This window comes from Haliotis cracherodii, unplaced genomic scaffold, assembly GCF_022045235.1.
Source record: "Haliotis cracherodii isolate W230 unplaced genomic scaffold, xgHalCrac1.p SCAF_5, whole genome shotgun sequence".
NCBI classification, from domain to species: domain Eukaryota; kingdom Metazoa; phylum Mollusca; class Gastropoda; order Lepetellida; family Haliotidae; genus Haliotis; species Haliotis cracherodii.
Genome location: NW_027266308.1, coordinates 28584709 through 28599864, shown reverse-complemented (window position 1 = coordinate 28599864; position 15156 = coordinate 28584709). Strand labels below are relative to the sequence as shown.

Below are 15156 nucleotides of genomic sequence, written 5' to 3'. Positions count from 1 at the left end.
CTTTGACCTTAATTAATACATAATAGTCATGATAAAATAACAATAAACAAAAACATCAAATCTCTTGCTTCAGGTGCCAAAGGCAGACATGGCACAATCCACTTGCCAGACAAAGCAGATTTTGTTTAAGTTAGCTAAAACCCAATTTTTTTCTGTTAACTCAAATTCTAGGATGTAGATCAATCTAGGTTAATGATTACCCTAATGATGCAGAGACTGTCTCCATTGCATCCATATCACTCAGTGCAATGCATCCACTTAGCCCGGACATAGGCACATTGTCCCCCTTTAAGGGCGAACATTTAAAAAGAGGTGGAAATAGTTCTTCCATCAGTAGTGCCAACTGTGAGTTGGAAGCCCAAACATCTAGTGTCAACAAACAAGCATGTATACTGGACAAAAACTTTGTTAGTTTCTCTGTTGCTCAACCCCACACTCACAATATTCCTGCTATATGATGGAAGTCATTTGTAACTGAAATCAATTTTGAAATTTCTGGAATAAATATATACTAATAAACTAATAAAAAGTAATTGAGTGAATGGTTACATATGGAATAAATAAATTGTAAGTGATTCGGCGGCATTTGGTTGGCTACCAAGCAATGATATTTGCATTTATGTTTCAAAAACCCAAAACAAAAAGGTTAGCCCACGATAAACAAACTACTGTTTCCTGAAAATCGGATAACAGATTAGGTAGGTTTGGGTGGTATTATTGCACTGATGACACTGGTCTCACAATGTTAACTATAGATTTTTGTGTGTTGATAATTAAATATGCAGTCTGAGAAGTTATTATTGTAGCTAAGGAAATTTTACACAGTTTGAACACCACTTTATAGTCATACCTCCATAAATGAAACAATTTTGAAGTAAATTCTTAATAACTTTTTGCCATGGTAGTCTAAACAGTAATCGGGGGCACGGGTGGCCCAGTTGTCTAAGTCGCTGCGATTCGCTGTGCAGAGTTGCGTCCCTTAGGCACGCCAGAAACCTATGATTGTTGGTTCGAATCCCGGTTCGCCCTGATTATGTTTCTAGGTTTGTCAGCACCATACCTGTGCTCGTGGGTTTCACCGAAGTGGTAAACATCTGAGACCTGCATCACTTCAGGCTGACACGCCGTGAAATAACTGGAATACTGTTAAAAGCGGTGTTAAACCCAACTCACTCACTCACTGAACAGTAATCAAGATGGACCAGGCAAACAAGTGGACAATAGTGTGAGCATGGATCCTGATCATGGCTCTGCTCTTACTACAGACAGTTGAATAAATTTGTCATGGTTGTAAGATAGGACTTCTACATATACCTACACATCACTGGCTGTTGAGAAGGTCAGATCAAAGATGGCCTCCACTGACATCCACTTGACTGGGAGTTTCCCTCCATGACGGTTGACGTAGATTTTGTCGTCGTAGATGAAGCGTGTTAGGCCGAAGTCTCCAATCTTCAACACCTTGTTGTCATCAACTAATATGTTCCGTGCAGCCAGGTCTCGGTGAACAAATGATTTACCCGACAAGAACTCCTAAAAGATAAAAAGAAAGGTATCTTATTGTTGTATCTTCAAACATTGGAGGGGCGGCGGGTAGCCTAGGGGTTAAAGCGTTCGCTCGTCACGCTGAAGACCCGGGTTCGATTCCCAACATGGGTACAATGTGTGAAGCCCATTTCTGGTGTCCCCCGCCATGATATTGCTGGAATATTACTAAAAGCGGCGTAAAACCATACTCACTCACTCACTCACTCACTCAAACATTGTAGACACAAGCCTGGGATGGGTAACTGGGTACTCTAGTTGGGTGGGTCTTGAGTAGGACCAGGGTACCCACAGGAATCCCCGGATCCATGCTTAGTTATGAAATATATTGTTTAATGACATTAACATGATGCATGATCAGTTCCTTTTATGGGTGTATGTAAATAGTTTTTGCCAAGACTCCAGTAAAACAGTTCCCAACCTTGAACCCAACCCTTTAGATTAGACCTACAGCAGGTACCAAGGTAGGGTCAGGTAGTATGAGGTTGGGAACCCTGGTATTAAATGTGGACTCATCCCAGCCCAAGTAAACACCATGAGTTTCATGTAACTAGCCCACAATTGATGTTAGACTAGATGCACTACTTGGAGAAAAGTACCATTCCGTGCAAATGTTCACTAGTCTAGGATTACTAGCAGACTAGTCGTCATGTCGATTCATGTCAACATGCAATTGTTGGATATAAGTACTTGGAATGTGGAATAAAAATCTTCATATGTATATGTTTATCTTTATAAACAGTAATAATGATTTAAAAAGATATTTTTGAGTTGTTACAATTGATTAATGTTGAGATGTCAAGCTATAGAACAAATAAGGAAACTATTTCATGTAACAGAGCCTCTTGTGAGTGAGTGAGTGAGTGATTGAGTATAGTTTTACGCAACAATATTCCAGCAATATCATGGTTGGGGACACCAGAAATGGGTTTCACACAATGAACCCATGTGGGGAATCAAACCCGGGACTTTCATGTGATGAGCAAACACTTTAACCACTAGGCTACCCCATGTAACTTGTGCTTTTAAGTAAGAGGTGACTAACTAAAATGGAGTTCGGTGGTCAGGCTTGGTGACTTGGTAGGATGTCATATTACCCAGGTGACACAGGATGTTGCTCATAATATCGATCACTGGTTTGTGTGGACAGTACTTGATTATTTTCAGACACCTGTGATATGACACTCTGCAAGAATCAAACCCTGGTCCATTGTCTGACAAGCAAACACACTAACCACTGGGCCACGATGAGTGACAGGATATGAGGAACCACAAACTATGTCTACATTAGACAAAGACAACCAAGTACAAGACGCTCCTGTCTTTATAAAGAGGACTATTCGTGGTGATGAAGCTCCCCACAGTGACATCTCACTCCTTGAGTTCTATATTAGGAGGGTAACAAAGGTGGCATGCCCTGTAATGGAGCTTGAGTCATTACCAGGTAGCCCTAGCAATGCTGATAACTGTTAAGGAACAAGTTCAAATATCTATATGGTACAACTGAACCATATTGATCTCCATTGCTGTACTTGGTTTAACAGAATAAACCCCCAAAGAACTATTTTGTTTAATGACATTCTATCTACCCACCATTCCTCGTGCAATCTGTCTGGCGAATGAAAGCAGGTCCAATGGGGTGATATGTTCCACTTCTCGATTCTCATAGTGGCCGGTCTCATCCTCGTGCTGAACACAAACAGACACATTTTTTACATTCATGACTTTTCATATAACAAAAATCTGTTGTTACCAAATCTAATTTTCAAAAGAGTGGAACATTACGATGTGTGAAAAAACGCGGCTGTAAAATCACCGCCACATGGGCATATATGCTGACCAGAGTTGTGTCCCTTTGATATCATTTCTTATATGGTTTCCCAATGGCAAAGAATATGGCACCATGTGTCATTCAGACTGATTCAACAGAAGACTGAAATTTAAGGTTTGGAACGACAATGTGTTTGTGTATTCATCTACATGTCAATATTTCTTCACAGTAACTTCAATGAGAACGTGTCAACACTTTCAGACAGAGAAGATAATTCCATGGTGTCCAAACCCCTAACCAATACCCTACATACATATGATATCATAATGCAGAAAATGTACCATAAAGCAATAGATAAGGACGCAACAAACTAACCACCCGTTAGTCAGCTATGTTTGATAATGAAAGAGAAGTACTTTTAGTTATAATTATATAAATGACACCAAAGTCCTTAAATAAAAAATGACACAAAGTGGTCATAGAAGAAAGGAATATGTCCGACGACGAGGGTGTGAGCCGATGTTGTTTTACGTCGTATGCAAGCTATGACGGGACAGTCTGGGTCAGACTGACCAGTGGTTGATATCATGAGCAACGACCCACACCGCCGGCGTACGAGGGCACACAATCAGCCAGCTTCCAGTTTGCAACCATTAAGTCGGCTCTTATTCAGAAAGCATGCAGTACTATGGGGCATTCTGCCCAGGAATCCCGTCAAGGGGGGATGATAAGTTTGTTGAACATCCTACCACGAACCCGTGGGGATTCCTGGTAAGAATATAGGTCCAAGCAACCTATGTCGGCGTATGAGGCGACCATATGGATCGGGTGATCAGGCTCTGTGACTTGGCTGATTGCGTGTTATCGTACCCCGCCGGGTCGATCGTTGCTCACAATATCAATCACTGGGTTGTCTGGTCCAGACTTGATTATGTACAGACCGTCATCATATAGCTGGAGCGTGGCGTTAAACAACAAAACAAAAAATCGTACCACGCGAAGACTGTATCGGATCTTCTTCAGGTAGTGAAGGAGGTCGCCATTCGCCATATGCTCTACCACGAGACAGATGGGCTGACGGAGAGTGCAGCAGCCAAGCATGCTGACGACGTTGGTGTGGTTGCCGATCCTCTTCATCAAGTTAATTTCCTTGATGAAGTCGCGGTAGTAACGGCCGTCCACGCCCTCTGAAGTCAGACACAAACACAGTAGAGAAGCAGACGACAATGAAGGGACTGATTCACCAATGCGATGTAATACAGTAAAACCACTGAACAGCACTGCTTTTTAAAAACAAACCATGCAGATTGACACATTACCGATTTAACGGATCATGGACACGGAGTACTTTCAATTAAATACATGGAGATGTATCTTGTAGTAATTTACGTTCTACGGGGTTGGTCCGTAACGGGTCGAAAATTAACAATGTTAAAAAAAACTGCTTTATTCTCATTACCCACCTCCTGATGACAGAAAATTATTTTGACAGAAACACAAAACAACACTTCAGTATTGTTACCATGTGGGGATATGACAAACAGTTAAAAAAAACTCCCACGCGGGCTGTCATCGTTGATTCAGCAACAGAAAATCTTGTACAGAACAATGGGAATCGCTTTGTATATATTACGCTGCCGGTCAGACGAAGTATACACTTGAAAATTGGATGCGATCAAAACATTACAAACATTATCAAAAAATTATCATTATCACTTCGGCCTACCACACAGTTATGATACCCGTATCACATACACCGCCATCGAATAACCTTTTTTTCATTGCAACCATTAAACATGGGTGTATACTTTATATTGTCCGGCGGTTTATTTATCACATTTCTTGATTTCAAGTAATACATCACTTATTCAAGCTAAGACTCTATTGTCCTTCATGTGTGAGATTGAATTGGGATCAATATACCCAAGAAAGTCCCAAGTGACGAAGGTCACAGACGTACCCCTTTGGAGAAGTCCTCATTGAATGGTGTTTTCAAAACAAGAGTCATAATTTTAATCGAACCCACGACCAAGCATGACTAAGGAACGAAACTCTACACGTGGATTGCACTATTCAGTCAAAGAATAGATCTGAAGAGGACCCAAAGTTGTTCCTTCAGATAAAAGCGCGAGCGCGCTGCCAATGAACCCAGTTTGTTTCTTTGTTGTTTAACGCCGCCGCAGCAATATTCCAGCTATATGACGGCGGTCTGTAAATAATCGAGTCTGGACCAGACAATCCAGTGATTGATATCATGAGCACCGATCCACGCAATTGGGATCGATGACATGCATCAACTAAGTCAGCGAGCCTGACCACTCGATCCATTTAGTCGCCTCGACAAGCATATTCGCTTTTTACAGCAAGCATGGGTTGCTGAAGACCTATTCTTCCCCGGATCTTCACGGGTCAAATGAACCAAGGAGTGTATTGTATTGTGATAAACGTTCACAAAATTGGGCAAAATTGTTCTATTTGGCATTCGCTACACAATTAATGTTTCAGATTTCAGACTGTGCAGAACAGTTTTGCAAACATATTACAGTTGACTTCACTAAGAATGCGTTTCACAAATTCTCCCAACGATGGGGTTCGAACTCTTTTTGGTATGTCGTACTAATGCAATACCAACTCGCATCCTCCACGCCACCGATCAAAATATAATGATACTGACTCGTGTTATGCAGAATATAATCACCTACCCACCTTGTAACATCTTGACAGCCACCGTAGCATGCATCTTATCCCGACCCTCCGTCCGAGGTACCTGTGCCCCCCGGTGATGCAGCATAGCGTAGGTTACTTTGCCCTCCAGCACCAGGCCAAATGCCCCACTCCCCAGCACCCGTCCTAGCTTGAGACAGCTGTGGGGCAGCTCCCATCGGTCGGCTACCACAGGGGGGCTCTGAAGGGATGTGATGTCGGCCCTGAAACCGTAGAGTAAGTGTAGGGCTATTGCTGTGGTATTATGACACCTGACTGATGAAAAAGTCCAGTTTCCAGCTTGCCGAACTAGGCTGGAATTTCTGGGCTCGACCATAGAGCCACCAGTTGCTATTACGGGTTATGTCCCTTTTATGACCCTGCTATTGACCAATCAAATTCCACCGCTCATGTTATTTGCAAACAAAATGGGGGCGCCTAGTCAAGACGATCAGGATAATAAAGACCTTTATTGTAATAAAACGGGTCTTACTTCGCGAACAGCATCTAATCACGTGGATTACTTGATAAGAAACATGAAAGAATTTGGAAAATATCTCTTGACGCTGAGTTGGTGGTACACATGCTTTACAAATCCTTAAATCGACCGAAATCAGCGCGGCAGTTGACGAACCGGATGTCGATTTCGTTACGTGATTTTGATTGGACTTTGCATAGACTTGTCAGTCCAGTAACGATACTCGTATAACTCCATAATTCCAGCCTAGTACGACAAGGGTGGAAACTGGATTTTTTTTTGTCAGTTAACTTCCATGCGTGGGAAAGATGGGGTGTGGTGACACACAATCATCCTGGCAACACATTGTAAGCCCCCGATTCTCACGTAAGTCCCTCGTAAGACAAACATTTGTTTCTTGAATGTGAATTACGCCGTGAATAGGTATATCTACATAAGACCAAGAAACTCCTATCACAGCAAATCGATCTAGATAATAAAAAACAAGTCCAGCTGACTCTATTCCACATGACATCAGCGTGAGAAAACAAAATTTCGAGAAAGAAATGTATGGTGTAATAAAATATTTCATAGGCTGTATGTTAAATCTAATTGGAGGTAGCAGATAAACCTGGGTGTTTGTGTGTGTGGGTGTGTGGTGGCTTGTACTAGTCCGGGCTGGTGCCGATTTATGTGCTAGCACACTGAGATACCATGCCTCAGATAACATTAATACCCCGCTCAGACAGAGTATATTGACTCAGAGCCGGCCAGTCCTTGTTTAGCCCCTTAATGCCGACAGGGTAACAACAAGTACAATATTTTAATGTCTTTTGGTATGACGTGGCCGGGATCGAACCCCCGACCATCTGCTCTCCGGGCGGACGCTCTACCACTAGATCACGGAGGCGGTTTTATATAGTGAGTGAGTGATTATTGCCTAACGCCGCAATCTTGGAGCTATTCACGGTAACGTCGCAGATGGCTGGTGACCTATATTGTTAATAACTGAATCTGTACCAGTGATGCCAGTCTATGACAAGCAAAAACAGCGGTCAACACAGACAGAGAAGTCACATATTGTAACCATCCGATCCACCGACACATGCTATGCACCTATTCTGTTCATGTTACGGTTCACCAAGCACACAATCCCTTTCATAGTCTATACCGTGTCCGTCCACCGAGGTCGTAGTAGTAGCTGTAGGCGTCGCTATCAGGTCCAAGTCGCTGTTGCAGGTAGGACAGTTTCTTCCTCCTCTTCTTGTAAACAATCCTGCCAGCTACAGCTAGCACCACGACGACCGCCGCCACCACCAACAGCGTCACTGACACTGCCGTCATCACAGCTTTGTTTCCGCTTCGGGAGTCTACAAAGATTATGCACCAGACGTACAATAACATTCGTATAAAGGCGAACCTCTGCTTAACAAAATTAGACCGTTTCATATATATATATATATATATATATATATATATATATATATATATATATATATATATATATATATATATATATACTGTATACGTTCTTAACAACATGAAGAATTGAAGAAATCACACTAATTTCATGTAACGTTTACGTTCCTATTTTTTTATAGTGTAGTGAGTTCGGTTAGCGCCGCTTCGAACAGTATTCCAGTTATATCACGTCAGATTTATGTGGGAGGAAAGTCCTAGGTGATGTAGGTCTAAGACGTTTACCACTTCAGTGATACCCACAAGCACGGGTATGGTGCTGACAAACCTAGAGGTTTTTCGGGGCGAACCGGGACTCGAACCAACAATCATAGGTTTCGGGTGTGCCAAAGGGACGCAACGAATTGCTGCACCACAACGAACTGCCCCTGTCCCTCCTACTTATATAGAAATGGAAGATACCACTAGCGGTAATATCACATTCACAATAATGGATAGCGTTATCGACGAAGAATGAACCTATATGATACAGAGGGTATTAAACTCATGTGTTTCTGTATCGTAAATATCATACTGCATAATATGTATGATACAAGTATTATTCATAGTATATGACATTTACGATTCGGAAACACGCTGGGGAAAAATTCTCTAGTAAAGCCAAAGTGATATGAGATCATTAATGAATGATAACCATAGATTTACCTTCTTTTCTTCCATCAGGACTCGGTGCAACTAAAAACAAAGAGGGAAGGTCACAATGAACACTCCTCCCGCTCCGAATCAATACTCGCTTCCAAAAGCGGACAGGAATCGGTGATATTGAAGAGAAACAAAAGCGTAAATAAACCTTCATTAGATCTGTGAGAAAACTGGACCTCATCTGAGGTGAAAGTTTCGCTACATCGATGTTTCAGTAAAAATAATGGATATAATTCAGAAGATTTCAAAGGATTCTTTTTCTCTGTTTACACTCGTCTGGTTGGCAATATCACCTTTGCATCTTTTCACGTGGACGAAAATACGCATTGCTAGGATTTAAACTTGGTTGTGCTCCTAACTATTTACCAGTTCAAAGTTGAAAGCAGCCGGCAGTAAAAGTCGCATATTGCTTGTTTAATTATATAGTTTAGATGGAATCTGATCTGTTCATTTATTATTATTTTCGATACAGGGAATGCAAATCACGTTCACTTGTTAGAAAAACCTGCAGCGAGGGATGAGGGTTGTGAGTTACCTGCCCTTTTGTAAAGAAAAACTCAGGAAATGACCATTCTATGCCAATTCGCCACCACTCGCATCTTTCCGTAACCTACCAGAAGGGTCTTCACCCGGCTTGTCTCGGAGTTGGCCACAAATGCATTCTATTCGTTACCGGCATATTTCCGTGCTTTCTCCTTACGACTTCCCGGACTGACCCGAGTTTATCACGATTGGAAAAGGACTTGAGTGAGTGAATTAAGTTAAACGCAGCTTTAAACATTTTGATTATATTACAGTGTCTCTGCTTGATGTGGGAGGGAAGCCCGAAGTGATGTACCACTTTGGTGAAACCTTCGAGCTCGGGTATTGTGCTGACATACCTAGACAATATAATATATGACTTATGGCGACTCTGGGATTCGAACCCACGATTACAATCACTCTGGCACGCTGATGTGTTATAACCTTGCATAGCGGTGCCTTAGACAACTGGCCCCCACGTGCCTACCATAAGGGATTGAGTCGAGGTATATGGCATGGGCCAAGAAACAAAGAGAAAGACGAGAAACAAAGACCGTTTATCGATATGTTCTCATTACCTTGTTCTTGTACCAAGGGCATGGTGAAGACATGGACTTCTGCAGCTGTCTCTGGCTCTGGTTCTGTGTGCCTAAGGTTACCATGACCGCCATCCTTTGAAGTGTTGTATAGCGGAATTACCTGTTATGTATAGGAATAAGAAATGTACATCAAGTGTTTTGAAAAGAATATAGTTCATGAGCCCGTCACTGATATGTGATTTGCTTGTTTTGTTTGTTTGTTGTTTAACGACACACTCAGCAGTATTTTCTGCTATATGATGGCGGTCTGTAAATAATCGAGTCTGAACAAGACAATCCAGTGACTGAAATCAACATACATCAACATGTTCTCCGTGACATGTGATTCAACACATATACATCAACCAAGTCAGCGAGTCTGACCACCCAATCCCGTTTGTCGCCTCTTACGATAAGCATAGTCGCCTTTTCCGGCTGGAATGGGTTGCGGTACTGTGACATGGTGAATCACGTGTTACGGAGAACATGTCACTGATATGTGAATCTTGCAGTACTGTGACATGGTGAATCACGTGTTACGGAGAACATGTCACTGATATGTGAATCTTGCAGTACTGTGATATTGTGAATCACGTGTTACCGAGAGCACGTCACCGACATGTGAATCCAATCTTGCAGTACTGTGACGTGGTGAGTCACGTGTTATGGAGAACATGTCCCTGGTATGTGAATCTTGTAGTACTGTGACATGGTGAAACACATGTTACCGAGAACACATCACTGATATGTGAATCTTGCACTACTGTGACATGGTGATTCACGTGTTACCGATAACACGTCACCGACATGTGAATCTTGCAGTACTGTGACATAGTGAATCACATGTTACCGAGAACACGTCACCGACATGTGAATCTTGCAGTATTGTGAAATAGTGAATCACATGTTACCGAGAACACGTCACCGACATGTGAATCTTGCAGTATTGTGAAATAGTGAATCACATGTTACCGAGAACACGTCACCGACATGTGAATCTTGCAGTACTGTGACATGATGGAACACATGTTACCGAGAACACGTCACCGACATGTGAATCTTGCAGTACTGTGACATGATGGAACACATGTTACCGAGAACACGTCACCGACATGTGAATCTTGCAGTACTGTGACATGGTGGACCACATGTTACCGAGAACACGTCACCGACATGTGAATCTTGCAGTACTGTGACATGATGGAACACATGTTACCGAGAACACGTCACCGACATGTGATTCCCGCAGTACTGTGACATGCTGGAACACGTTACCGAGAACACATCACCGACATGTGATTCCCGCAGTACTGTGACATGATGGAACACATGTTACCGAGAACACGTCACCGACATGTGAATCTTGCAGTACTGTGACATGATGGAACACATGTTACCGAGAACACGTCACCGACATGTGATTCCCGCAGTACTGTGACATGCTGGAACACGTTACCGAGAACACATCACCGACATGTGATTCCCGCAGTACTGTGACATGATGGAACACATGTTACCGAGGACACATCACCGACATGTGATTCCCGCAGTACTGTGACATGATGGAACACATGTTACCGAGAACACGTCACCGACATGTGAATCTTGCAGTACTGTGACATGATGGAACACATGTTACCGAGAACACGCCACCGACATGTGAATCTTGCAGTACTGTGACATGATGGAACACATGTTACCGAGATCACGTCTCCGACATGTGAATCCTGCAGTACTGTGACATGGTGGAACACATGTTACCGAGAGCACGTCACCGACATGTGAATCTTGCAGTACTGTGACATGATGGAACACATGTTACCGAGAACACGTCACCGACATGTGAATCCTGCAGTACTGTGACATGATGGAACACATGTTACCGAGAACACGTCACCGACATGTGAATCCTGCAGTACTGTGACATGGTGGAACACATGTTACCGAGAACACGTCACTGACATGTAATTCCTGCAGTACTGTGACATGATGGAACACATGTTACCGAGAACACGTCACCGACATGTGATTCCTGCAGTACTGTGACTTGATGGAACACATGTTACCGAGAACACGTCACTGATATGTATAGGTGGTTTGAGCGGTGTCATGTTAGATCTATGTCATGTTTGAACGCTAGAAATTTGGTTAAAAAACAAGAACAATGGTTTTGAACGAAACTGACCTGCACCCCATAGCGCTTCTTTGGAATGAGGTGATCCAGCACCACCGACTTGGTTTCCTGTGAAAAGGGGCAGTAAGCAACATTACATTCACTTGACATAAACAGTGTCCTGTCTAAAGGGGACGTTTAGCTACAGACCATACAATGAGATAGACTCGGTGATCTGCAAAAGGCGACGTTTAGCAAGGTCACAAACACTTGACTTAGGCAAGGTGTTCTGTAAATAGGGGAGGTAAAACATTGCATACACTTGTCTGTCCTGTGAATAGGGGGTGGTAAGCAACATTACATACACTTGACATATGTGAAGATAGACACAGTAAATTTCTGAGATGATACAAAGAACTGCATCTTTCAATGAGCGATCACGTCTGTGTGGTCATGGCGCTATCACGTCTGTGTGGTTATGACACTATAATGTCTGTGTGGTCATGGCGCTATCATGTCTGTGTGGTCATGGCACTATCACGTCTGTGTGGTCATGGCACTATCACGTCTGTGTGATCATGGCGCTATCATGTCTGTGTGGTCATGGCGCTATCTCGTCTGTGTGGTCATGGCATTATCATTTCTGTGTGGTCATGGCACTATCACGTCTGTGTAATCATGGCGCTATCATGTCTGTGCGGTCATGGCACTATCACGTCTTTGTGATCATGGCACTATCGAGTCTGTGTGGTCATGGCGCTATCACGTCTGTGTGGTCATGGCATTATCACGTCTATGTGGTCATGGCACTATCACGTTTGTGTGGTCATGGCGCTATCATGTCTGTGTGGTCATGGCGCTATCACGTCTGTGTGGTCATGGCACTATCACGTCTGTGTAATCATGGCGCTATCATGTCTGTGTGGTCATGGCGCTATCATGTCTGTGTGGTCATGGCGCTATCTCGTCTGTGTGGTCATGGCATTATCATGTCTGAGTGGTCATGGCACTATCACGTCTGTGTAATCATGGCGCTATCATGTCTGTGTGGTCATGGCGCTATCATGTCTGAGTGGTCATGGCGCTATCACGTCTGTGTGGTCATGGCGCTATCGCGACAGTGTTGTCATGGCGCTATCACGAATATGTGGTCTGTGTGTTCATGACACTTTCACGATTGTATTATATGTGTAATTATGGCACTATCACTCGTGTGGTCATGGTGCTTTGTGGTCATTTCGGAAATGAAACGGAAAATGGAGCGTTGTCTTGAGTCTATCTGATGTAACAAGAAAACATTTGTGTCCACTTGAGCAGTGGCCTATCAGCATTCAACACTGTGTCGACCATAAAAAGCCAAAATATGATGTTACCAAAAAATATGCATTCCACTTTGGATCTTACCATCCTGGTGCTGTCTTACTGTTAAAATATCGTAAAGGCTACATGGCGCGTAATGTTTTCGTAAACAAGTAAACAAGTAAACGTACTTTGATACATGTAACGATATGTCAGGTACTAAGGTTTGGCCAGAACACATCATGGCGCATAGCCAACACATTTCGAATCCCATAATCGTTTTTCTTTTGTCTGGTTTATATTTTTTTTAAATATACGGCATTAAGAATGTTAACTTATTTATCTACCTTGACATAACATGTCTGGCAATACATAAGTCCGGCAATACTTCATTCAACAGAATGTCGCATTCGCTCAGGTTATACGAAACGCTCTATATTTATAAAAATGAAACGTCAACCAGTCTCGATTATACGACAAACTAGATTCCATTGGGCGTAAAAGGCAGAATAGCCGTGAAAGTTAGGAGAGTATCGCTGAAAAACAGTGAGGACACCAGCGTTTCGTGAAATGGGTAAACATGTCCTGCCCTAACGGTAGCACACGCGATATTCACAATATAAGCTACTGCAATTGCTTATTTTAATATATAGAGTATTTTTGTATTGTCTTGTCAGATGAGCACTTTATCTTATCAATTGACCTGCAAAGCTGACACTTTGTCGCAACTTTGCAGGTCACCTCGTCAACTGTGCGGGTCACCACGTCAACTGTGCAGGTCACCACGTCAACTTTGCGGGTCACCACGTCAACTTTGCAGGTCACCACGTCAACTTTGCGGGTCACCACGTCAACTTTGCAGGTCACCACGTCAACTTTGCAGGTCACCACGTCAACATGCGGGTCACCACGTCAACTTTGCGGGTCACCACGTCAACTTTGCGGGTCACCACGTCAACTTTGCAGGTCACCACGTCAACTTTGCGGGTCACCACGTCAACTTTGCAGGTCACCTCGTCAACTTTGCAGGTCACGAGATGAGATACACACGTTATCTAACAAGAAAAGTCAATCATTCCTTTTACTATGTATTTTCCTGCACGATTTTCACGATCTTACTCTGAAAACCATAGTGTCATTGGGGTACACTAAAAGTCGTTCCCGCATAAAGAGTTATTTCTCGCCAGAAAATTCTCGATTTTATATTTGGATAAAAGTATAATTTTCAATTATTAATACATAATGTCACAATTTAGGGAGCTCCATTTCATTTTATGAGGGGAGGGATAAGTTTTAGAAAAATCCATTTTTACCCCAGCTAACAAACGATTTAATTACTGACCTGAGCACCACCAAACAGTCTATTCATTTTCACTAAAATTGACGTTTGTGTATTTTCCACAAGCAAAAATATTCTTTTCTCCCACCACTGCTAACAAACTATTCATGGATGCTCCCTTAGTCTATGTTCTGCTGATCACCTTGTTGATCCAGTGTACCACATCATACAGATACAAGACAGAGACAATTTAACTGACCAGAAAAAAACACATCGACATGTGTATTAGTGGGAGCGTAAAGTTCGATATGTATAGTATGCAGCACGTTATAGATACAAACAATCATTAAATCGATCAACAGATACATTAAGTGCATGCACAGTAAACTACGTTTATAACGAACACGCCTTTAACGAACTGACGGATATTTCTTGATTCCGTCCATATATGTTGTACATATGCTTATAACGAACTACGGTTATGACGAATTAAAATTAGTGGTCCCTTTAAGTTCGTTATATCCGTAGTTTACTTACACGTTCCACGAATGAGGGAACAACACAGGTGTGAGATACACGACAAGGACAAGGCATCTTCCTGTACCGATTTATTACAAATGATATATGTTACAGAGAAGAGACGGGAGGTAGATTGAATGCAAATAAATAGGGAATTTCACGGTCACGACAAATGAATGCCAGGTATATATGATGTGACACACTGAATGTTCCAAGGGAGCTAACTTGTCGAGTGTTTCCCAGAATATT

General features: G+C 42.5%; 1 protein-coding gene across 1 annotated transcript in view; it reads right to left on the bottom strand.

The window, feature by feature from the left end:
- Positions 1 to 15156, bottom strand: part of LOC139443494 (uncharacterized) — a 111440-nt gene that overhangs the window by 75985 nt on the left and 20299 nt on the right. Inside the window, exons 15-22 of the mRNA XM_071224481.1 lie at positions 11883 to 11939; positions 9698 to 9818; positions 8601 to 8630; positions 7648 to 7846; positions 6023 to 6243; positions 4310 to 4503; positions 3139 to 3234; positions 1319 to 1533 (exon numbers count right to left, since the gene is read on the bottom strand). Coding sequence (XP_071080582.1) covers positions 1319 to 1533; positions 3139 to 3234; positions 4310 to 4503; positions 6023 to 6243; positions 7648 to 7846; positions 8601 to 8630; positions 9698 to 9818; positions 11883 to 11939 — 1133 coding nt within the window. The remainder of the gene's footprint in view (positions 1 to 1318; positions 1534 to 3138; positions 3235 to 4309; positions 4504 to 6022; positions 6244 to 7647; positions 7847 to 8600; positions 8631 to 9697; positions 9819 to 11882; positions 11940 to 15156) is intronic.